The 24,550-nt window shown below is 42.0% G+C and overlaps 1 protein-coding gene across 1 annotated transcript in view; it reads right to left on the bottom strand.

Annotated features, from left to right (window-relative positions):
* The window catches only part of LOC147455661 (transcription factor MYB1-like), a 55,636-nt gene extending 43,497 nt beyond the window's left edge, over positions 1–12,139 (bottom strand). The window contains exon 1 of the mRNA XM_086514393.1: positions 11,389–12,139. Within this exon, the coding sequence (XP_086370519.1) occupies positions 11,389–11,584 (196 nt within the window). The 5' untranslated portion in view covers positions 11,585–12,139. The remainder of the gene's footprint in view (positions 1–11,388) is intronic.
* Between the last annotated feature and the right edge of the window lie 12,411 nt (positions 12,140–24,550).

The following is a 24,550-nucleotide window of genomic DNA, read 5'->3' as shown; positions in this document are numbered from 1 at the left end:
GGCCCCAAAGTCTCCAGCCCCTTTCGGTATTTCTTTATTATTAATCATTTCAAAGTACAACTCCCAAGGAATCTCTGCTCTCAGACTCTGCGTCCAAATGCTCTATAGAGTGAGGTCCCAAGGGCTCTTATAAACAATACAAGGGATGCCCAAAAGCAGAGCCTCAAAAGCATTCAATTCAAAAGCACTAAACCCAAAAGCATCTGCTCTCAAAAACTGCCAGCCACAATCGCGGAAATCCATACAACCTGCCACGTAGCATAGCTAGCGCAAAACGCGGAATTTTCGTACAGCCTGCCATGTCAACATGTCAGCGCGATTTACGAAACCTCTTTCAGAGTGCAAGCTTTTGGTCTTTAGGGTTTTAGGCTCCTCGGTTGGGGTACCATAAGTTGGTACAACTTTGAGATTCAAGTTCTTTAATTCTTTGTGTCCCTTGGGCCCCATCGAACGGGGATCCCATAAGTTGGAACACTCATGACATTCTATCCGGAATCTGTTTGGGTGGTCATGCCACATCATCATTCTGTGACTGCACTTACAACAATATCCAATCATCCCATCCAAATAGAAATCTTGATGCACTAGAATCACATTCAATTCTCATTCACTTAGTCATCACATCTAGATCTCGCTGATCTCTAGTAGATATTTAGATGCACTAAGTTCAAATCATTCATCAAAAAAACGTTGCAAAAATTTCATCTTTCTCTACATGTCTCTAACAATACACACATGAAAGAACACATCATCAATTCACTCAAGGAAATTTCCAATTCAATGTACATATTTTCAAAATGTCAAATATTGTCAGCCTGTCACTATCCCTGTTGACCGCTGGGTCAACAACACAACATAACTCAAGTTTCGTACCAAAGTCGTATCTTTTGCGAGTTATGAAATGTTGCGCATTATGGCTATAAATGTCATTTGTAATGAGTAGTTATTCTAGTTTCAGAAGCCGGGGTGCAATGGCACTTCCAGATTGTAAATACAAAGCCATTTGACCCTTTCAACCCCATTTTTGGTTAAACCTCAGGTAGCCTTAGTATATAAGGTACCTAGGTCATTTTGTAAAGAAGACTTTAATCATAATCAAACTTTAGCGCTGCCGTCTACTATGTGTGAGAGAGAAAGAGAGTGAGCGTGAGCTTCATCCTCTCGCTACGCCCGGCTCGCTCAACACATTGGAGATCCGACTGCACCATTACGGTAGGCTCGAGGAGAGCTACGCGACAACGCCAAGCATTCCACGCAAGACGAAGCGCACACGCCGATGCATCTACGAGCTATTTGTGGCCGTAAGTGTATCAAACGATGTCTGTTTTCTGCGTGCTAGTAGTCTATAGAATCGTGGCGACATAAGCTACGCATAGGTACTCATAAATTTCAGTTTCGGGCACTTTCAAAATTCGGCTTTGTCATCCTACGCGTTTTCCGCAAATGGGTTTAGAGTGAGGGTTTTGAGTGTAGAAGCTTAGGGACAGGTGTATTCTAGTGAGGGGATGGTGTTCCTTAAGTTTCGTATGAATCTGGCATGATTAGGTGAGTTACCTTCCGCATGTGTGTATGTAGCTAGGTGGTGTAGTTGAGAGCAGTGAGGTTCTTGATTGTGGTTTAGTTGGCCTTCCAGAGTGTTGTATGTGTAGGATGGTCTCAGCCTGACAAGCTTAAAAGATTTCCTCCGTGTGCCTATCGTGTCATCTGTGTCCTCGATTGACATTATGTTGATCTAGGTAGTGTTTGCATGCACTTCATGGGTGTGTGAGTAGCTCTCCCGTCCAACATTGGCGCCGTTGCCGGGGAAAAATGGGATTTTGAGACCCTAGATGAGCTGTTTGAGGAGTTTATTGAAGAATTCTCGCCAAAAGGCATTGCTCACAACACGGTCTCGCAAATCCATAGATTCAAATAGAAAGAGGATGAATCAGTACGCAAAGCATCATTACGTCTCAAGAGATATGTTAAGCTCTGTCCGAGAGCGGAATTACCTATGCAAGTACGACTGATGCTGATCTTTATCCAGGGAATGAGAAATACGGGCCTTCAGAAGGATCTGCATATGCTAAGGAGGATGACGCTAAACGAGTTGATCAAAGAAGCTCTTTATCTAGTGGATAATTGTGAGGCATACAAAGAAAAGGACTTAAAGAGTCAAGGAGATGACACATCCTCTCAGCACAGTGTTTCACAGATAAGTGAGTCCATTGCCAAGCCAACGGCACCTATTGATCAAGAAAAGCTTATCGACGACTCGGTCAAGGGGTTGATTCCTCTTGTAAGGTCTGATTCGGGAGAGCCGAAGTGGTGTGAAATTGAGAGAAAATGCTAGGGAGAGGTATGTACAACCTGTTCCAGAAGCACCTACTCCACCTAGATACATTACAGGGAATGCGCCAAGACCGGTAGGAGTTTTAAGGCCACAGCTTGTCTTAGGACAACAACCTCCGCTTCCAAGTGCTAGAATGACAATAGACATGAGATACATGCCAATGATGGAAGCATCAAATAAACCAACGCCAGTACCAACTACAATGTGGTATAGCAACCAAAGTGAGTACTACCCTTCAGAGCAACAAAATGTGAGAGAAACACATGGAGTAGTGAGGCCGGTACAACCTCCACCTCCTGGGTTTCAGTCGAAAGAAAGAAGGTATGAAATGGACGAAAGGACATTGCGATTCATTGCAAATAGCGGCTTATCTAGGTCAAAGCTTGCTTATAGCCAAGAGGAAATGCTGAAAGAATCTCCTCAACCAGAGACAGATTGTCACAAAAGTCGTGACAACCACTTGGTCAAACAATGTCCTCATACGGAGATCACTGAAGTAAATGCCTATTGTCTTGAGTGTGGCATCACTCACTTGATCCCCGATTGCCCAAAAAAACCAAACCAACTCAGGAAAATCACGACAAATGTATCAGGGATTGTTCAGCTACCTAGTAGCTCAGAAAATGAAAATGTCGTACCAGTTCAAGTGGTTACGAGAGCGCAAGCTCAAAAGGAAGCCGATGAGAATCCAGAGACAAAGAACATGGAAAGTGACACGAGTCCAAAGACAGATGATGGACCAAAGACAGACGGACCTAGTGAGAAAACCAAGAGCAAACGAAATAGTTGGAAAGCTAGAAAGACTAGGATGAAAGCACGTAGGGAACGAGAGCAAAAATCCCTAGCTGAGAAGCTTACCGATGCTGAGGAGAAGATAAAACAACATGAGGAAAAGGAGGCACCTTCTCTTACACAGATGGTTAAACCTCTAGAAGAACCATCCACGGATGAGAAACCGAGAAGTGCTAGTTCAGGAGGATCGGTGTTGGTAGAGAAGGTTAATGAGACATTAGATGCCCTCTTGAAAGCCTATGATGGGAGGCTCAAAAACAACCAAACCCAAGAACAGAGGTGGATGACATATCCCTATACGGAACTAGAAAAGCAAAGGTTTGAAATGTGCCATAAAATGATTCAAACAGCCCAAGCTTTACTAGAACCACCACGTGCAAAACCTGAGGATGTGATCCGTGTCATGCCTACACAAGTAATCCCACCAAACCAGGAACTAAAAGAGCCAGATTCTAGTCATAAGCACAGACCAAACCTCAAAGAACCAGCATTAGAACCAAGGATAGTACTGAATACCACGGATAACTCTTCCGAGGGATTTCACCAAGCTATACCTGAGGATTGTAAAGAGATAGATGGTCTTGATGAATTGTGGAAACAAGTCAGAGAGGCCAATGAAGCCGATGACCTAAGAAGACGAGTAGACAAGACTGGTGATGAACGAGGAGTGTTTCTACCACCAATAGAGGAATTTGAGACTAGATCTCAAATGAATCTAAATGTGCGATCGTAGTGGGGAGACAAAGGATCTGTACAATCTATGGATAGTCAACCCCATTCGCTAAGAACACTACCATCCTATATGGGAGAGTACGAGACCAAGTCAGATGTGGTTGCAGTCCCATCAAAGAGACTGTCTCCCAACAAGGCCATCGATTCAAAGGGGCTAGTAGATATTCTATCTACCCCAGTCACCTGTACAATAATGTTAGCCGAGTTGCTCAGAATAAGACCAAACATGTGGGCTAATGTGAGTAAATGTCTAGAGAAATTTGGTGTAAAAACCCCAATGACTCAAATCGAGGAAGGCATCAAAGAGCTTGAAATGCCTCAACTAAATACTAGGCCAGTTCCATTAAACAAGGTAGACGAGTATTACGAGGGAGAAGATGGAAACACCACCCTTCCTGTGGAATTCAATGGTGTAAAAACCATGGCAATCCTTGACAGTGGAGCTGGTGTAGCCATTGCAACCAAAGAGGTTTGGAAAAAATGGGGACAACCTGCCTTGATATCCACACGAACGACCCTGCAGCTTGCAGACGAACACAAGGAAAAGCCCCTAGGATTGCTAGAAAAAGTACTTGTTACTTCTTGTGGCATTGAATATGAACACACTTTTGTTGTTGTCGACTTTGGCAAGAAGAACAACTATGAAATCATTCTGGAAAGACCGTTCATGCGACAATTGAAAATGGTCCAAGATTGGGGTTATGACCATATATACCTGAGACATATGGAAACCATAACAAAGGTAAACTTGAGGGACCATAGCTATAGGGATGTGACGAGAACACCGGTTGAGGAGTTTGATTCCGCCACAGTAGCAGGATCAGAACTTCCAGCTTGGTTAGGTAAGCCTAAAGAACTGTGGATGTGTGGAGCTTCACAATGTGGTAGCTTGAAACGTGAGGAATGTATCCTAGAGCAGGTTATAGAGGATAAGGACTATATCCCAGAACCATTTTCTAAAGAAGAGTTAGAGCCTTTTGGATAGGAACACATTTTGGCTACTCTGGACGTGTGCGCTGTGGAGGATGCTCCCACAACAAAGTTTTGTGATGAAAATGGCTATGATGTCGTTCCTTATTTTGCAGTGAGTGTAATCCACGAAAACGAAGAGAACCAGACATCAACAAGCTCTCGAAATAAGGAGCAAACAAAGAAATGTGGAGAATCAAAAGATGAAGAAGACGACGAGTTCTATGACTCTGTAGAACACTTCGAGCTTCAAGAAGATCAACGACCCGGGAATCAATGTCATCGCTACACGAATAAAGTGCATCAAAAGTGGATTCCAAAGTCCTCAATGAAGACACAACCACCACAAGCATCCTCATACAGGGCTCCTAATAAGGATGCAAAGACTCGGCTAGGAGGAATACGACCAGAGCAACGAGCTAACAATGCTCTAATCAATGGGCTAGAAAAGTCCTCCAAGAAACTACCACCCACGAGCAAACAGACAGTAACTTTCCACTACCAGCCAAAAAATCAAGGGAAAGTACAAGAAGTCAACCTTGTTGAGGATAGTAGCGATAGTGATGAATCTTACGACATCCCCTATCATCAACTCAGACCATCACTATCACCAACCCCTTCAACAACAACCATGACAGGTCAAAAGAACAGGACAACGAGTCAAAGCCAAAAAGCTCGACAAATCTAGATATCAAAAAGCCAGATCAGCCAAAAACAGATATGGATCAAGAAGACAAAGATCTCTAATGACAAATCACAAGATCCAACACCAAAACAAAAAAAAGAAAAGCGTGCACGAACGGGTAAGAATATCACAAAGTCGCAAGCTTTCACAACTCAGGTTTGGGCTCCAAAGAAGTTGATTCAAGCACAAAAAAAACAGGAATTCATTTGGATTCCCAAACAACCACAGTATCAACTTTCAAAGCCTAAATCCCGTCCCCAACCAAGCGTACAAGGACTAAAGCAAAGACCACTGTCGACTCACACAACAAAAAGGTGGATCCCAAAGAAGTCTCTTCAAACACAAACAAAACACGGGCAAGTATGGGTTCCCAAACGAGAGCCAGCAACAAAACAGCCAATAATCGCAAAGAAATGGGTCCCAAAGAAGAACAACAAAACTGCTGTCAGTGCATCGCCGCTTGAATTCTTACAATTCTTCCTACGATTACAGTACAGTTAGAAGAGAGCAAGTCGCTTCAATCAAGCAACGATATAGGAGCTTCAGAGACCATTACATTGCTTAGAATAGGAAGCCTCGCCAACAAATGCCAATAAGCAAATTGCTTATACCCACATCTTGCACAACATAAATCTTTTCCATGCATTGACTGTGTATGCATAATAGGGCTACATTACAAGGCCTGCATAGGCACAACTTTTAATTGCCCAAGCACAACACATACCCTTTGCGATACCCTGTCGTAAAGGATGACTCCAAATAGGAAGGGGGGAGGCATTCTGAATGCGGACCTAACATTATGACTATTAGAGGGCAATGTTTTGTGAGATGCATTGAATTTTTGCGTTTTATTGTGATAATTTTTTGACGAAATTTAGAGTATATGCCCTCATAGTAGTGTTACAGAGGAGTATGGGGACAAAATCTATATATGAGCCCCTAGGGACATGTGTATAGTGTATATAGCATTTAGATTTCTATTTGAATGATTTTTCTTTTGTTAAGTTGTTTTAAGATTTTCTTTGTTTATTATTAAAAAAAAAAAAAAAAATCCATAATCCACATGAAGAAAAGACTGACGAGAGGCCTGAGCACTACAAAGAGAAGAAGGTACGGGAAAATGATGAACTTCAAGAAGTATGTCTCAGCAGCCACTACAACAGCTGAAGAACTTGTCACAAAGCAGTGTCAACATGCAGTCGACAAGTCATACAGGTCAGAGTCGAGTAGCTAAACCACAAAATGAGTGAGGTGTTAGTCCCAAAGCTTCAAGTAATATTCTCTATATTCTAAGCGTCTTAGCTATTCTAGGTACTGCTCAAGCTGGAAGAGTTGAGCATATTTATGTTGTGTCGCTCATGCTAGTATAGGTGAGCAAAAGAGTCGAAGTCTAAGTACTTAAGTCTGGTGAAGTGAAGGAGAAAGTCCAAAAGACACTCACGTACTGAGCACAGTGAGATACGAGTGGAGAATCTTCAACATCGACAACCCTTCTTGGAAAGGTGGAAGCTATTGAGACATCTTTTGATGTCACATGTGCTACATTTATTCCTCGAACGCCCATCATCTCCTTCTTTCATATTGCATGATTTTGATGACAAATTTCTCATATGCATATAGAGTGTCCCCTAATTGGCACTTGCATCAGGCACTCTTTCCGTGTTTCACCCAAGCACTCACCTTTCATGAACATGTACTTCACATTCAACTGCTCAACTCCAAGAAGAGCGTATACCAAAGGCATTTTTTTCCCACCGGGTTTTTTTCCCTTTGGTCATCCAGGTTTTAGCACCAATTTCAGATCATAGCATATTTCTCCTCAATAGCGAGTCGAAGAATGGCCTACAATGACAAAGCTGCAGACAACACTCACAACATGATTGCACAGGAACAAAGAAGTCCCTGATGAAGAAGAGCAGACATAAAAGTAATCAAAGGATCTCAAAAGATAAATGGTTACGATGATAGATGTCCGCTCTAATGGATCATAGTTCTTGTTGTGGTTCGACAAAGTTACAAGCAGTGCAACAGATGAAGCCAAAACAACAGCAAAATGTTGACCGCTGGGTCAACAACACAACATAACTCAAGAACCAAGAAGTCCTCAATGACAAAGAGCAGACATAAGAGTAATCACAAGACAAAATCCTTACAAAGTTGTCCTTGGCTCACAAGATCAGAAAGCCAATCACTCAATTCTACAGATTGTAGAAGTTGTTTCTGAGAATCACAAATACTCCGAATTGACAGATTTGCTGGAGCAAATGATGGATGGAGCTTTCTCTATCCATGATGATAAGAGTCAAGTTAAACGACATTGGATTCTTTTTGAATTTAGATAAGGCAGTAGACCTATAATGACAGAAACAGATGATGCAGCTCGGAGCGTGGATGTGAAAGACATAAAGTTCGTCATCAATTATGATTTTCCTAAATCATGTGAAGACTATGTACATCGAATTGGACGAACAAGAAAAGCTACTGCAAAGGCTATAGTCTATACTTTCTTTCCAACAACAAAACGACAGCAAAGACCACATCGCCATCGACAATCAGGTCATGTCGGGGACGACATGAACGCGGAAGGGGGGAATGTTGACCGCTGGGTCAACAACACAACATAACTCAAGTTTCGTACCAAAGTCGTATCTTTTGCGAGTTATGAAATGCTACGGATTATGGCTATAAATGTCATTTGTAATGAGTAGTTATTCTAGTTTCAGAAGCCGGGGTGCAATGGCACTTCAGATTGTAAATACAAAGCCATTTGACCCTTTCAACCCCATTTTTGGTTAAACCTAAGGTAGCCTTAGTATATAAGGTACCTAGGTCATTTTGTAAAGAAGACTTTAATCATAATCAAACTTTAGCGTTGCCGTCTACTGTGTGAGGGAGAGAAAGAGAGTGAGCGTGAGCTTCATCCTCTCGCTACGCCCGGCTCGCTCAACACATTGGAGATCCGACTGCACCATTGCGGTAGGCTCGAGGAGAGCTACGCGACAACGCCAAGCATTCCACGCGAGACGAAGCGCACACGCCGATGCATCTACGAGCTATTTGTGGCCGTAAGTGTATCAAACGATGTCTGTTTTCTGCGTGCTAGTAGTCTATAGAATCGTGGCGACATAAGCTACGCATAGGTACTCATAAATTTCAGTTTCGGGCACTTTCAAAATTCGGCTCTGTCATCCTACGCGTTTTACGCAGATGGGTTTAGAGTGAGGGTTTTGAGTGTAGAAGCTTAGGGACAGGTGTATCCTAGTGAGGGGATGGTGTTCCTTAAGTTTCGTATGAATCTGGCATGATTAGGTGAGTTACCTTCCGCATGTGTGTATATGGCTAGGTGGTGTAGTTGAGAGCAGTGAGGTTCTTGATTGTGGTTTAGTTGGCCTTCCAGAGTGTTGTATGTGTAGGATGGTCTCAGCCTGACAAGCTTAAGAGATTTCCTCCGTGTGCCTATCGTGTCATCTGTGTCCTCGATTGACATTATGTTGATCTAGGTAGTGTTTGCATGCACTTCATGGGTGTGTGAGTAGCTCTCCCGTCCAACAATCCCTAAAATCTCAAAGAGAAATTAGTGACTTTATTCAATCTAGGCAATTTGTGACCAAGGAGTGGAGTGGTTCTCCTCTTGTGCAGTCCGCACCGCACCAGATTCTACCTGCTGATTCATCGGTAACTTTCGGCATAGACACTGCTAATAATCCAAAAGCTTCAAGGTACAACTCAAATTGAAGAGAATTTGTGAAGTTCTCCTTCCCCATCCACTTTGCATCGAGAGCCAAAAAGTGCCCTTGACCAAATTATCCTATGGACCTAGCTTACCTTTTTATTCTTTCCAGTGCCCTACGACTTGTTGGTAGCCTTGCAGGCCTCCCCTATCCACTGGCACCTCAATCTGAATCGATGGAATTCTCTGATGAACCATCAGTTGATTCCCATGTGTCAAGTACAGCAGAATTGAAATGGTGAAGATTTAGGTTTTACACTTCCACAAATCCTTTTCTTTCTTTCCTTGTGTTAGTGATTCCTTTTACCTTGAATGATGGTTCCTTTTACCTTTCCCTGAAGAGAGGGAATGAGAGAGTGCGGTAGAGGGAGACAGAAAAAGAGAGAAGAGCAGAGTGACACCCGACGGGTCCCAACCAACCCTCTCAAGGGCCCCCCACACCGTTGCCAATGTTGTATTTGCTTTAGATTGCGTAAATGGAATGTACACACATGCAATACCTCAAGTGCCGACTCTACTGACTCGAATGATGAATGTTACTGTGGTAACTCCTCAAGAAAAGGCACCTCCAAGTGTGATTTGATGCACCTTTGGATCCTTCTTGATGTGGGATTCCACATGGCCACCAAGGGGTAGATCTAGGGCTGATTTGCGCTCCCGATGTGAGAGGAATGAAGGGCTAAAAGCTGGCTGCAAAAATGCAGATTTGAAGCATAAAACACAGCAGATCTCTCGCGTACAACAGGGCTGAAAACGCAGATCTGGACGATGCCGATGATGGAGATCAGTGGAGCACTTGATGCTTGTGAGGGAATGGCCGAGGGGAGGGTCAATGGGTACCGAAGTATGGGACCACATTTGGTAAAGGCTAGGGTTAGCACATCTAGTACGCTCCCATGACTGAAGGGGCTGAAAATGAAAACGCTGGCAGGTCTGCTACTGGGAATGGAGCGCCATGACTGAAATATGCAAACGTTGGCTCCAAGCTGCAAAAATGCTTGGCTGATGCTGCACTGCCCAAAAAGGGGAAGCAAATGTGGTCCTAGGTGAGGATGCAACAGACTTGAGCGAGTTGTGTAGGGTTAGCGTTTCGGCTGATGTAGTGGTATTTATTTATGGTATGCTAATATATTCTCTTGTATGTCTAACAAATGGAAAGGAATATCTACAGTTGGATTGTTTCTCAAGATCTAGGAGATGATGTCAAATGCACATGGATAAGACCCTCATATTAATAACAAGAAAACCTCTATTTATAAGCACTCCCTCTCTAGTTTTGTCATTCCTCTCATACTAATAAATAGGCTCCCATGGGTTCCCTGAGGGATTTATATGGAGAGGAGTAACCTTTGCCCCCAATCGTCCTTCTCCTCTCTCTCGCGTGCATATGTACCACTCCCGTCTCAAAGATGCACATGTTCGCTCGCACTCTCGCATGACTCGTCCTTAGTGTTGTCGAGCGATCATCGCTGAAGGTAACGTTCATACTTTATCCTCTAACTTTAATATGAACAGAAAAGAAATATGTTGAGTAAACCCCCCTTGAAGCTCAACTGTATAATCCACAACAAGTTCTTTAGATTAGACGTTTGCTCTGCAATACTACAACTGACCTTCTAAAGACAGAATGTGTTGCTAGTAAAAATTCTTGGCTACCAAATCTACGAAACATATGACCCGCTTCATAAACATCATGCCAGCAGAGCAGGTCAAAAAGGCACTATACAAGGGCAACCAAAAAAATAGCATTATACAAAAATTCTGCCAAGGGCCAAATTCATGATTCTTGTTTGCAATGTTGTATCTTACCCAATTAGATTCTAAATAAACCCCTTTTACATAATTTGAGGACAATCTACTCTTCAAAGGATTGAACAGATGATCTTGCTTTTAGAGCATGCAGGCACTTATCTCTACATGCAAAACCCATTGCCTTGTTTAATGCTCATATTGCTTTAAAGTACAGGGATGACTTGTGTTTAACTCTTGATGAAAACAAATTGCAAAATTTGAGAATCACACAGAGCACTCTTTCTTGAATTGAGCAAGCATTGAAGAAAGGTGAAAAAAGGGACTACAGTAAGATGCAGCATAGCAATGCTTGTGAGTAATCTCTCTGTCAAACATTAAGTGACTAAGATTCAATACCAGTAAAAGGCTTGCGGTTGACCCCAGGATCCAGTTGATTACACCAACGTAACCGACAAGATTTGCCGGACCGACCAGGGATGGTTCGGGCTATAAGGCTCCAATTCCTAGCCCCAAACTTTTCCACACACTTGCTCAAGATGGCATCCTCCTCGGGAGACCAAGGGCCTTTAATTCGCTCGTCAGTCACTTGCATTTTGAAAACCTTCTCGACTGCGTAGCCACAAGGAATCCTCTGAAATAATATGTGTGGCAAGCTATGAAAGCCGTTGCAGAGAAGCTGATCTCTGCTTTATATTGTGCGATGTGTGAGAGTGTGTTGGTCTGGTTTGTGGGGTCGTGTGTTTATGTGACGCTGATACTGCCAAAATCCTTGAGCTTATACAAGTAAAACAGAACAGAAACAGCTCGATGTATGAATGGAAAGCTAGTACCCAACAGAATCCTCAAACAGAACAATACTTTAGCAATCCACAACAAAAGCCGCCACCGGTGGGTTCCTGCTCAAGGAGCTATGCAGAAGCGAATCAGCATAGCTCGCAGCTAATGAAGAACTCTCGTTGGGAAGAGCTTCGCAGAGAGAGAGAGAGAGAGAGAGAGAACCCTAGCTACCCAAACACCAGTTCATCGGCGGACAACGGCAAACGTCCCCCGCTTACACATTCACATGACTTCGCTTTTGACCAAAACCACTCTCTCTACAAGAAACCAGGTTCTGCACACTCGTTTCTTCAAACTACTTTGAAACATGCAGCATTCTATAAGGAGATAACATAATTATTCCGACCGTGAGCCCCTTGATTGATCAATGTAGCCAGCTTGAGTAGGTGTGTGCTCTCAACCCATCAACGACTTTAAGGTTGCATTGATGCTAGCTTATGTTCTCAACACCATTATGTGATGCAAGTTGTGACTCAAGGTGGAAGCCTTGGTAACTACATTTGTAGCCCGCCCTACACCTCATAGACCTCCATCGAGGCTCCTTATACCGCTAGTCTAAGAACTCCATACATCTTTGGTTTTTTTCGATGATTTCCACCACCATATGTGGGGGACAAGAGTCACAGCCCAGTGTTCGTTCACCCTTGACCCAAGATAGATTTTTTTTAGATTAGCCTATATTTCCTTATTAAACAACTTGAGCCTTCCCTTAACTCGTAAATCATGTCTACTCTAGCAACCTTCACAAAGATTTAACTACACATGCCTAATTGTTAAAGGCATTTCACTTGTTAGAACCTTCTTAAAACAAATTGGTGGTGTACCTCACTATGTTTGATTGTTGAGGGTTATGGGCATTTGCTAGTGAGAAGATTTTCAAAAACTTTCACTCAGCATGAAAATCAATCGTAACAAGTGCCTTGTGTTGTTAAAAAAATCCAAATGTCGCCACCAAAGCTCCTTGATACCCACCTCTATGCAAGGCAATCAATAGTCAGTGCTTCCTATTGCTCCACACTTACAAACTTATATAGATCACATTTTAAAAAAAAATTATTAGCTAAATCTAATCTATAAAATCACATGCCTCAAATGATACACGTGTTGCATGGATAACAAGCTTTGTGCAAGCATGAAAACTTGACATGTGTGGCATAACAATCACATCATGAATGCCTATCTAAATAATTGTCGCACCATGCTAAGGCATCAAGTTCATGTAGTAGCATGCATGTCTATACATACAATCCTAAATTGTAGTGAAAGTTACCTTGTATTTAGCTTGTAAAAGTTGCCACAATGTGGTGTTTCTTATTGAGCCCAAATATATATGCATCACCCAAATAAAGGCAATTTTCCACTTGTGAAGGGTCGCATATCATATGCATTAGCTTGACTCAAAACATTCAAAGTGGTCAAATGAAGAGAGCCTACCCCTTGGAAAGAACAAGTCCAAGACCATAGCATACAATTGTTCCGCAAATCATCTTCATTGCTTTCAAATGATGCCTCCTAGACCAACACATAAATTTGTTAGTGACTAAAACTACACACTAAGTGCTTGGACACAAAGTTATGGCCAAATAATAAGACAATCCATTGTTGCAGAATGGGTAATGTATGTCAAAAGCATATACACCATTTCACAATACTCAAAAAGGTAGGAGAAGTTGCATAGAAGTTGGAGCTACCTGCTAACCCTTATGTCCCTCTAGTGTTTCATGTGAGTCATCTAAAGAAAGGGCTCAGCACTACATATTGCTACAAGCGGGAGCATAGGAGGCCCTGCAAAATACTGAAAACAACATACTACATGGTATAAAACATTAGATCTGCATCCCTAGCAAATAACATGTGCACCATAATCGAGCTATACATGAACAAAGAGAGACAGAGAGTGACAGCAAGAGAAAGTGTGTGCAGATGCACCTCCTAGAGCAGAGTGCTACACCGGCACGACAAGAGAGAAGAGAGGAGAGAGGAGAGAGGAGGAGAAGGACTCAAGCATTGGGTGCGATCTCCCCTCGTGCAAGAGTGAGCATTTTCCTCTTGCACATATTTATTTATAGATTTCTTGAATGCTCAAAATGAATACACATTGGTCGATCGAACATAAATGGTAATAGCTCGTTTGAATAATAAAATATACATAAATGTGATATCCTTTCGCATAGCCCATAGGTCGGTCATGCTTTTTCCACCTGTCAGCTGTAATAAAATAGTCATATATCAATTTCCATTACATACCTCTCCGTTAAAAAGCAACTGTCCTCAATTGCGAAGATAAGAATCTCCAAAACCATATTTGTCGATACAATGGTTAGTATTCTATGTTAGAAACATCACATATTGAAAGAAATTTTCATAAAATTAAACAACATTGCTTATGCCTATCCTCATCCACATACTGCATATTCTAATGTCTCATACCACTAGAATAAGTAGTATATGTCACATCCTAATGAATCACGATATCATTGGTCACACTCATTGTTTAGTAAATCGATTCTCATAAATCTCAAGTCCAATTTCATAAACATTGGCACGACAGAAAATCATTATATGCCAATCCCATTCCAAACCAAATAAGTCCAAATCCAAATATCATTCATTTTAAATACTTGGGTAACAAAATCATACTAAGAACAGTGGTGGCCATCCACTATAGCATGATTTTATGATTGGTGTTTCCTCAACTGTCGAATCTACACCAAGGAGATGTACTGCCTAAATCAACAAATCTGCACTTACGCTGCCTAAACCGACGGATTTGCATTAGTTTTGTGCTTCCTAAATTAGTGAATTTGCAGTCGTACTGCCTAAACCAACGGATCTACACGTATAACTCGTGTTGCCTAAATTGACAAATCTACACCAAGATGAGTATTTACACACTGCCTAAATCGGTGAATCTATGTGCACATGACCAATGAAGTAGACAAGGCATAAAAAGACATAACATTTACTACCTGTTGGATACCAAATCGGAATAGGTTGGGGAACTAAAGTATATGAGAGCATTGACCATCATCCCAAATCACCTAAGCTCATATAAGGGGTTGTATGACAAATCATCTCAATAGAGAATCCAATCAATGTAAGTACAAGCCATGACATTAAAAATAATTAATTTTGCAACTTATAACACGATGTAAACAAGTAAAGGAGCTTTGTCTCTTGAAATTGTCTAACAACATTGTTGCTTGTTGCAAAGTTGCTTGGGTGTAGACTTGTGACAATATCTGCAAGGAGAGTCACTTAAATTAAATTAAATATAAAAAACATTAATTTATCAAATCTAGGGAATTGTCATGTAAAGAGTGGGGGAAAGTTGGAGATCTTTAAGATAAGAAGGGAGGTGAAATAGGCACGTGGTGGTGTATTATATAATATTGCATCCAGGTCTGGATAGTCTTTGATATGGTAGTGTTGATTTGCCAAAGTGTTTCTCAAAGACAAAGCTCTAAGGATGATTTCTTGTTAATCTTAAGAATAATTTCATTGCTCACTAAATGCTTTAACATTTTAATAGGTATTAATAATAAAGTGAATAATGGAAGTGCTATATAAATTCACAGAGTAGTATGCAAGGTTGGAATGTATAGTGGATATGTATCTTGTGTCAAAGCAATAATAATCTTAATCAATAATCGTTAGGATATGCAAAAAAATTATGTCTCTAATTGATTGTGTAAATTCTAGAGCTTAACTAGTGCGAACTGCCACCCACTAACTGTATAGATTGATTTGAACTTTAAAAGTTATTTATTGTAGATCAATAATGGATTGATTTGTAGATAGAATGTAAATAGAAAAAATAAATTATTACATATATGTTGTTGTAGACAACATACAAAGATACTTCAAGAGAAAGAGTTAGAAGATTTGAAGATGCATAAACTAAAATGAAAATTTTATTCTTGTGGCACTATAAAGAAAACTACAAAGATAGCATAGATATTACATTAGGAGAAATATGGACTTTGCATGGGCTTTGTAAGGAATCTTAATTTTTAGGGATTAAGGCTAATGTTGTGTAGAGTTAGGGGACAGGGTATTGAAGAAGGTAGTTTTGAGTAGGCTTTTCTAACCTTTTTTTCAGACAAATGTAGAATGTGGACCTAAGAGGTTACTCTCTCTCTAACTTTTTGAAAGTGAAGGAAGTCTAGGGGTGTGGCCACATCAACAAAAACGTGGATCACTAAGAGCCAAAATTTGACCTTTTTTTCGAAAACTCATTTTTACTTATTTTTTACTCAAAACTCCCTCCCAACATATATACATATCCAAAATTCATTTTTTGACCTTCCATTTTTTCAAAATCTTTTCCCCTAAAAAGTAAAAAACACTTTGTTCTCTCCTCCTCCTCCCTCATCTCTCCCTCTACTCTTCCTCCCTGTCCCTACCTTCCTCCTCCTCCCCAATCTCTCTCTCTCCCCCCTCCCGCCTTCTCTCCTCCCATCTTTCTCCCTCTCCCTCCCGCTCCCCCTGTATCTTTTCATCATTTGCTTCCTCACGCAACAGTTTCTATGGTGCTTACGGATATCACAAATCGTTTGCTTCTACCACCACGTACTCCGCACACCAAAAGCGTACATATTTGCTTGCCCACAGTGTTTGCACCTAAGGTCACATGTGAGGGTGATCAAAGGTCATCACAAGAACGTCGTGTCGTCGGTGAGACGAATGTTGACATTTGGGTGGACGACCATTTGTACCTTACAATCCTATAAGCCGCTTTCATCCATCCTTTAATAGTCTTTTGACATTTCTTTAATATCTTGGGAGGGGAGAAGTAGGCTTGTTATGCTATTGCAAGCGGTTGTGTATGGGTGTAGGTGCTTCTTTGCATATGTGGATGCACGAATGTTAAGCTCTTCAGCTCAAGACGACGGCATTACAAGATAGTATTGCCTCCTTGGAGAGGGAGGTTGAAACTCTTCAACACAACAAATGCAGGAAAAGGATTCCCACATTATGAAGCTTGTCAACACCATCACATATTTGAAAGAAATACCCCTTGGTGCAAGGGAACGCAAACGCACGTATTCATCCATTGAAACCCTTGCACATTCGGGTGGAGCATGCAAACAATGAGTGAAAACCACAAGGTGATTTGGTTTTTACTTGCATGATACATTCTTACTTCACACTTTTTTCAAACATTTATCTTATTGGTTGCTAGAAACTTCATCCAGGAGGCATGCGGTGGAACAAGCCAAGATGATCGAGTCAACCTTCTCACTAGTGGTTTCAATACCCATGATGTGATTTCTATCTTAGAATCACCTAGAGGTAAGCATATTAAGGATGTAGTCAATCGAGGACCTTATGTGCAAATTGAGAAATATGGTTAGTGAAGATGACGTGCAACAAGCTTGTGATGAGGCGGGGATCAGCACCAAAGACTATCATGCTATTTTTCAACTCCTAAAGGACCTCAAAGGGCATGGCATTGTGGAAACCCTATTTCCTGTTTCGCACAAGGTCAACCTTGCAAAGAAGGCCACGAACGAAGATGTGTTCTCCTGCATTGGGACATACCTACACATTGAGGACACAATGCCAACTTTGCTTCATGCTTCGTACACAACAAAGGCAAGGGGAAAGGTAAGAAACACTCCATAAGACCTTCGGAGAAGGGCTTCTCTTACACAATGTGGAACAATATTTTTATGGACCTTAGAAGACTTCAACAAGCCATGCTTAGATTTTACGAGGTACCTAAAGAAGGTGACACACTATACTTCTTTCTTTTGGTTGTGTTCTTATCATAGACTTTGAAGAATAAGGTCTTGCCACTATTTATTTTGCAGTGCTTGGCACAAAGGTCGTTTTTTTGCTGAAACTCGATGAGTGTCAAATAGTGAAAGGTCAAAGGTTAGAGAGGCTAAGTGTCACTCTAATGAATGAGGCCCTTTTGCAAACCAAGCGAAGGGATTCAGTCGAGCCATCTTCCACCCCATCTTTTAGTGTGCAATCAGAAAAAGACATTTAGTGGTTGGGTGCTATTGAGGTGCCCAAAGAGACCAATGGAGTACTTTCATGGATTTTTGAGAGAACTCCATAGATCACAGAAGTAATAGGAGGTCGAGGGTTTTGGTAGCTATGATGTGGAGTGGCACTTAGGTGGGGACTTGAAGACCATAAAGTGTTTGCTTGGCTACAGACAAGGGGCTTCTTCTCTCATGCCTTGTCCATTTTGCACTCGAGGGTACAAACCTAAGGGACAAAAATCATATAAGAGCTCTACAAAGGTCGGTTCAATGCTTACATGGCAATGGGATGGAGAACAAGGGTTGGGAAGATGACTGTCTTGATGTCGAAGATGAAGGTAGAGAATGGGAAACGTCTATTTTGAGATGTCCCATGCTCAATGCCCCAGACCGTGCACAAAAGGAACAAGCTTGGAGTCCAATCTTTCCATTTCCTCTGTCGAATGTACATTTTTGTACATTATATGCATTCATGCGCATTTTTGATAGGCTAGTGAAGCTCCACATTGACTATGCTTTCACAATGGAGCGATTGGAAAAGTCCTAGGAAGCGATCAAAAGGGTGGAGGCACTCTTGAATTCCATTGTCCGTCACGGTGGAAATCTGTCTACCGTTGCTGCAAAGGACATAGGGGAGGCCCATGAAATTTCCCAACAAGTGTCAATGAGTGGACAAAAAGCCAGACACATTTTGAAGAAAGTAACCCAAGGAAAGCCAGAATGATATGATGCTCAAAACATCTCCAACCAGCAGGCAGGTAACCTGTGGGAACTCTGGAAGGAGTTATGCAAAGCTACCACTGACAATGATTCAAATGGCAAGCTTGCAAACAAGCGCAACCAAGTTTGGGCACATTTTGATAAAACGGTCAAGCTTATGGGCCTTACCATCACAACAGAAGAACAATTCCAATCATTTCAAGAAGCCTTAGCGGATTTCACCAAGGTCTTCACCCTTTCTTGGGGTGAAAATAACATCACACATTACATGGTAAGCCATGTTACGTAGTGAACTTATTGCAAGGGATTGTTTTCATTAAATAATGTGGATCGTTTTCTCATGTGAACAACATATCTTGTTTGCACATGGTGTATTTTTTATGCACAAATATAGTTTGCTTGAGATTTTTAGCACTCAAGGAGTGGAGAAGTCCATTATCGAGCAAGGAGGGTGTACTTCAAAAATACTCGACATGATGGTGGAATGGTGTAATCCAATTATTTTGAGGAGATGTTCAACTGGTTTTTTTGCACAACATTTGCTTGTAAGCTCACAATGGAGCATGCGCGACAATCCAAGATTGCTAGGGAAGTGCGGAAATGGAGTCATCAAGAGCACAGCAACCGGTGGCAAATGTCGCAAGGCCCCGCCAAGCATGTTGCATGGCGCCAATGCAGAGTGCGACAAGGGTCAAAGTGGATTTTGTGCAAGTGACTACACATGAACACAGGGTCCAACTCTTAACGTGTTTTCTTAATAAAGTTTGGTGCATCCAATTCTTAAATAATAGTTTTTTTCCAAAATTAGTATGAACGGGACCCTTTTAAAATTGGGACCTTATAAATATTGCATGCTCTCATAAACAACTCATATCTTAAGCACATGTGAGCATCCTCATGCCAACAGAAGCACCCTCCAAGGATGTGAGAAGCCGACATGGCTTAAAGGCGCAAGAAAACGGCCATGAACACCTAGCCATTCCAGGCACTCTTCTAGCACTGGACATGGTAGTCGGACCCAGGAGTCATCGAGGGTAAAAGATTCTTCATGTGGGCAACAACAAACACCTCGACGTAGAGTGAAGCAACGTGCCCAGTGCTGGCGAGAAGAGCAAGCCCAGCAAACACTAGAGTCTGATAGGGAGGAGCCGTCACGCCACAAATCGCAAGCCGGACCATCCAAAGCTCTGGTTGTCCATACAGATACTCAATCAGAGATAGAGCCACCATGGTAGGGAGCTGGATATACCATGCATGCATCGGGTGCTCGTTGGGGAGAAGGCACTGCCTCATGGCCAGGGAGCTCTCCCCACATCACAAGATCGTGAGGCAAGGGAAGAGGATGACTAGAAGAGGCTGCAGATGTTGTTGGGATTGAAGCCCAAGTGGCCTCTTATACGGATATGGCCGACAGGCCGCCTAACTCGCTTATCACTAACTCTTTGTATATACTCACTTATACTTGTGTGAATAATAAGATTTGGGAGATAACCCTTCAAAGAATTCTCTACGTACTGTGTAAGCTCTGTGTGTGTGTGTGTGTGTGTGTGTGTGAGTCAATCTAAGCTCCGCTCCGCGACTTCAGATCCAGCCCCAAAGCATGTAAACATGTGCAAATCAAAGTTTTTCAAGAAGCCTAAACGCCGCTAACCAGCAAATGTGCAAGGGCCTCCAAGATAACTCAGCGGCGTCGAAAAATAGCAAGGGCATTTGCAAAAATCCGACACTACCAGAAGACTACGAGCTTTTGATTCGACGCGGCCCCTTTGCTTGCATGATGAAGGAGGTGCTTCAAAGCTATGGAAATCAGTAAAGGATACAAGCAATAGCGCCATACATGCAAAGAGAGTGACAATACAACCAAAGGATATGTAGCTTGCACGCCGATTGCGACGAGACTTCCAATATTAGTCGAAGTTACACGTCCCTTTTTGTATTGCACACCCTTCTCTTTGTAATCAGATGACTTTGCAATGACAAAATGATGAAAAGTTGTGTCTACTGTCTCCAAAGTCATTTGGATTTTCAGACTATCCATGGGTTTTAAGTTAAGTGCTTATGGACATGAAGAGTTAAATTTAAATCAAATATTGACATTTTTTCTATCCTAAGGGGCAAACAAAGCTAGAAAATGCAAAAAAAAGGGTGGCCACAAGGATGCGCAGATGGTCCATCCAGCAGTTTTGGATGGCTCACTTGCGTGTCCTTGTGGCCACCCTTTTTTTTGCATTTTCTAGCTTTGTTTGTCCCTTAGGTTACCAAAAATGTTAATATATAGTGAAACCAGATGTTTATGCAACATGTGTCATAAAATCTAATATCTAACCAACCCAAATGATTTTTTCATATTAAACTGATCACTTAATATGGGAGAATAAACGGGAACAAGGATTAAGATATAGAAATGTGCTTATAGATCTATCTCAACACGGGGCCAATGGTAAAGGGGCCCAAATGAGAGATGGTCTATCAAAGGGCAAGGCTAACCAATGTAGCATAAGACCTTAGGGTTAGCTTCGTTAAAGACCTCCAATAATGTGTGTAAAAGTCCTTTGACCTTAGGTAAGCTAGGGCTGAGCTTGAGGTGGGAACCCGGCCCAAGCTTAAGGTGCTTGAGGTGCTTGTCGTGCTTGATGACTGAGGTGCTTGAGATGCTTGAGGTGCTTGATGATTGACATGCTTGAGGTCCTTGTCATGCTTGAGATGATAGGGCTCTACTTGAGGTGAGAACCCAGCCCAAGCTTAAAGTGCTTAAGGGCCAAGCTTGTGGTGGGAACTGGGCCTAAGCATAAGGGGCTTGAGGTGTCAAAAGGTCAAATCCAATCCCTACAAGGAGGGGGGCGAGCCCTACAAGAGGGGGGATGAGAGAGCATCCACACACTCACACAAGGCATGCTTGGTACAAAGAAAGCAAAAGGGACACTTGTAAAGTTCCTCCTCATGTTGCCCTCATGGTGTGCCTGAAGCCTATTGGTTGGCCACCCAAGGGGTCCAATGATAATTTACAAGAATTAATTAATTCTTTGTATTTATCAAGTCCTCTCTCTCAAAAGGGAAAGGGGGACACTTGTTCCAAGGCTACCCTTGTTGCTTGTAATACCTCCTGCTTGTGATTGGCTAGGCCTGGAGGGGTCCAATGAGCTTCAAGCATGAGCTACAAGGGGGGGTCGACCAAAGCAAGCTAGGGGGTTGCTTGAGGGGTATACTCTCCCACACACACTCGTTATGCATTGTGCAAAGTGCAAGAGCTCCCTCTCCTTCTCCAAGCAAGTAGAGGTTGAGAGCCTACACCAACACTCTTGGCTATGGAGTGCAAATCTAACCAAGAGCCATGCTTCAATGCTTAAGCTTGCCATCTTCTCCATCTTCATTACTATGCTATTATGTATGCTAGCAAGAAGAGTTATAATAAGTGAGGAACTAATTCTTTCTCCTATGAAATGTTTCTTCTTCGTCTTTCCTACCGTCATTCCCTGCTAGCTCTCTCCACCTTCGAAGGTGTTTGAGGTCTTGGGACTGAAGCTTGTTTTTTCTTCAAAGTTGATGTTATGCTTGTGATGCACGAAGCTTTCCATCTTCATTCTATCACCTAGGTCATAAGGAACACAAATATTGTATTGTAACAAGTCTCTCTTGATGGGACAAATCATAATACAAATGCCTATTGGAGGGGGGGCCAACTCCACATAAATCTGGTCCTCAATTGTTGTCATGTTCTCTAAATTCTCTCTCTTGCAAAAGTATTATCCATGCCAAGTTAACTGATTGTTATGATTATGTTGCTATCTTCAATTATGTTCACCCGCTATGATCACAAAGTAATTTCTCAAAAGTACTCCCATTAATTTATTCTACGCTCAAGTTAAATAGGCCAATTCCATTACAACATGAGACTAGATTTTTATATTGTCCAATGTGATTTGGCCTTTTGGTGCAGGGAACTATTAAGTTGAGTTGAAGGAAGGCATAATGTGCTTGAAAAGTTAAATTCTAGGTTCATCTCACCTTTTCCAGGGTCCTGGAGTGCAACAATAGTCTAAATATGCAAAAGAAAGGGTGGCCACAAGGGCGCACAGGACAACCATCCAAACCTGTTGAATGGGCCATCTGTGTGCCCTTGTGGCCACCCTTTTTTTTGCATTATCTGGTCTTTTCTGACCCCAGGATACCAGAAAAATTTTAGATTAAGTGAAAGAAAATCTTTATGCAACATGACAATACAAATTCCACTTTTTTTCACTCAGACGTTTTTGTATTGTCCCCAGAATTAAGGTAAGTTGAGAGGCGTGATCATGTGCATCCCACTTCTGTTGTGTTGTTACTTTAAGAAAAAAATACATAGCTTATTAAAACACATCACCAATTTCAACAATTTACAAGATTGAGAGATCACATTGAAAACAACATACAAGATAGAGAGGCAGTTCAAAGTATATTTTATTACTTCTAAAAACTTGATTTCACATCATACATCTGAGGAGCTCATAATTTTCTTGACCATTTCCTGGCACCTCTCTTGTGCGTAAGGCAACTCCCTAGTCAGGAGGGACTGCACTATCGCCTTAGGGTCGGTTGAGCCAACGAAAGCATGAATGCCTATCTGGGCAAGCACTTTACAACGGAAGCCAGTGCCAAATTCTATGCATACAAGGGATCTATGCACAGGAACACAAGATGCATAGTTTGAGCAATGGTGCACAATCACAAAAACTTGCTCAGAGCTTTCAACAACCACATCATAAAATGGCCTACAATGGCAACATCGCCAAGGGGGAGTTGTCCTAGGTAATGCACAAGGGAAGACTGAGGTCCAAAGCCCGTCCGCTGCCTGCCACCCGTCCTTGCTGCAAACTCATCAACCTCTAGGACGTCCTATCATAAACCAATCAAAGTTAAGAAAAAAGACAATGAAGGGTAAAAAAAATAACATGAAAATTAGGATAGAGTTTACCTCCTGCTCCTTGTCGTCCTCCTCCCTGTTGCCCTTTCCACCCAAGTCGATGCTCCCTTGCACCGCACCTACGAGCTTTGGATCATCAGAGGGGAGTTATGCAGTGGAGTAGGCATCCTAGCGGCCTCAACCTTGGCTTGCATGGCCTGGAATTCTCCTCATCCATGTGCAGCTGCTCTGCTGCTAGGACCTACACACACACACAACTACAATAGTGTAAGTAACAGAGTGTCATGGATGCTTGAGAGTCAGTCGTTGCCTACATCATCGCCTACATCATCGCTAAAAGGCTCTAGAAGAATCTGGAAGGATCTAGAAGATTCTAGAAACATGGAGAAGATTCCGAAAGAATCTAGAAGTTTCCAGAAAGCTCTAGAAAGTTGAAGAAGGATTTAGAAGATTCTAGAAGGATCCAGAAGGCTCTAGAAGAATCTAGAAGGATCAAGAAGTTTCTAGAAGCTTGGAGAAGATTCCGAAAGAATCTAGAAGTTTCTGGAAAGCTCTAGAAAGTTGAAGAAGGATCCAGAAGGTCCTAGAAGAACTATAAGGATCAAGAAGGTTCTAGAAGATTCTAACCTCCTCAAGAAGAACCTAGAAAGTCCTCACCTCCTCAAGTAACCTCCTCAAGCACTAGTATAAATAGGGGTCTTGGGCCACAAGCCCCTCAGTCTTGCCAACACCAGTTGTGAGCCTCCTATGAGGAAAGCCCTCTTCTAGTTCTTATGTTCAAGTCTTGTCCTTGCAATCGAGCCTTGTCTTATACTCAAGTCATGTAATCCAAGTATTGTACCTAGCTCTCTTAATAAAGTATTAAGTCTTGTAATCAATATTAAGCTTATCATCAAATCCAAGTTCTTGTACATTGTGAACGCCTCCTCTTGCTCTTTTCTATCTCTATATGCACTCATAACAGTTTGGCAAGACTACCACCTCTTAATCTTCTCAAGCCAACATGGAGCCGACAATGGAAGGTGTCATCAGCACATTGCAAAGCATCCAACCTCAGTTACAAGAACTTCGTGAGAGTAACGCTCAACTTCAAGCACGGCAACCC

Source organism: Adiantum capillus-veneris, chromosome 6 (assembly GCF_014529385.1).
Source record: "Adiantum capillus-veneris isolate H3 chromosome 6, ASM1452938v2, whole genome shotgun sequence".
Lineage (NCBI taxonomy): Eukaryota > Viridiplantae > Streptophyta > Polypodiopsida > Polypodiales > Pteridaceae > Adiantum > Adiantum capillus-veneris.
Note: the sequence above shows the minus strand (reverse complement) of the source record. Positions and strands in the feature narration are given on the sequence as shown.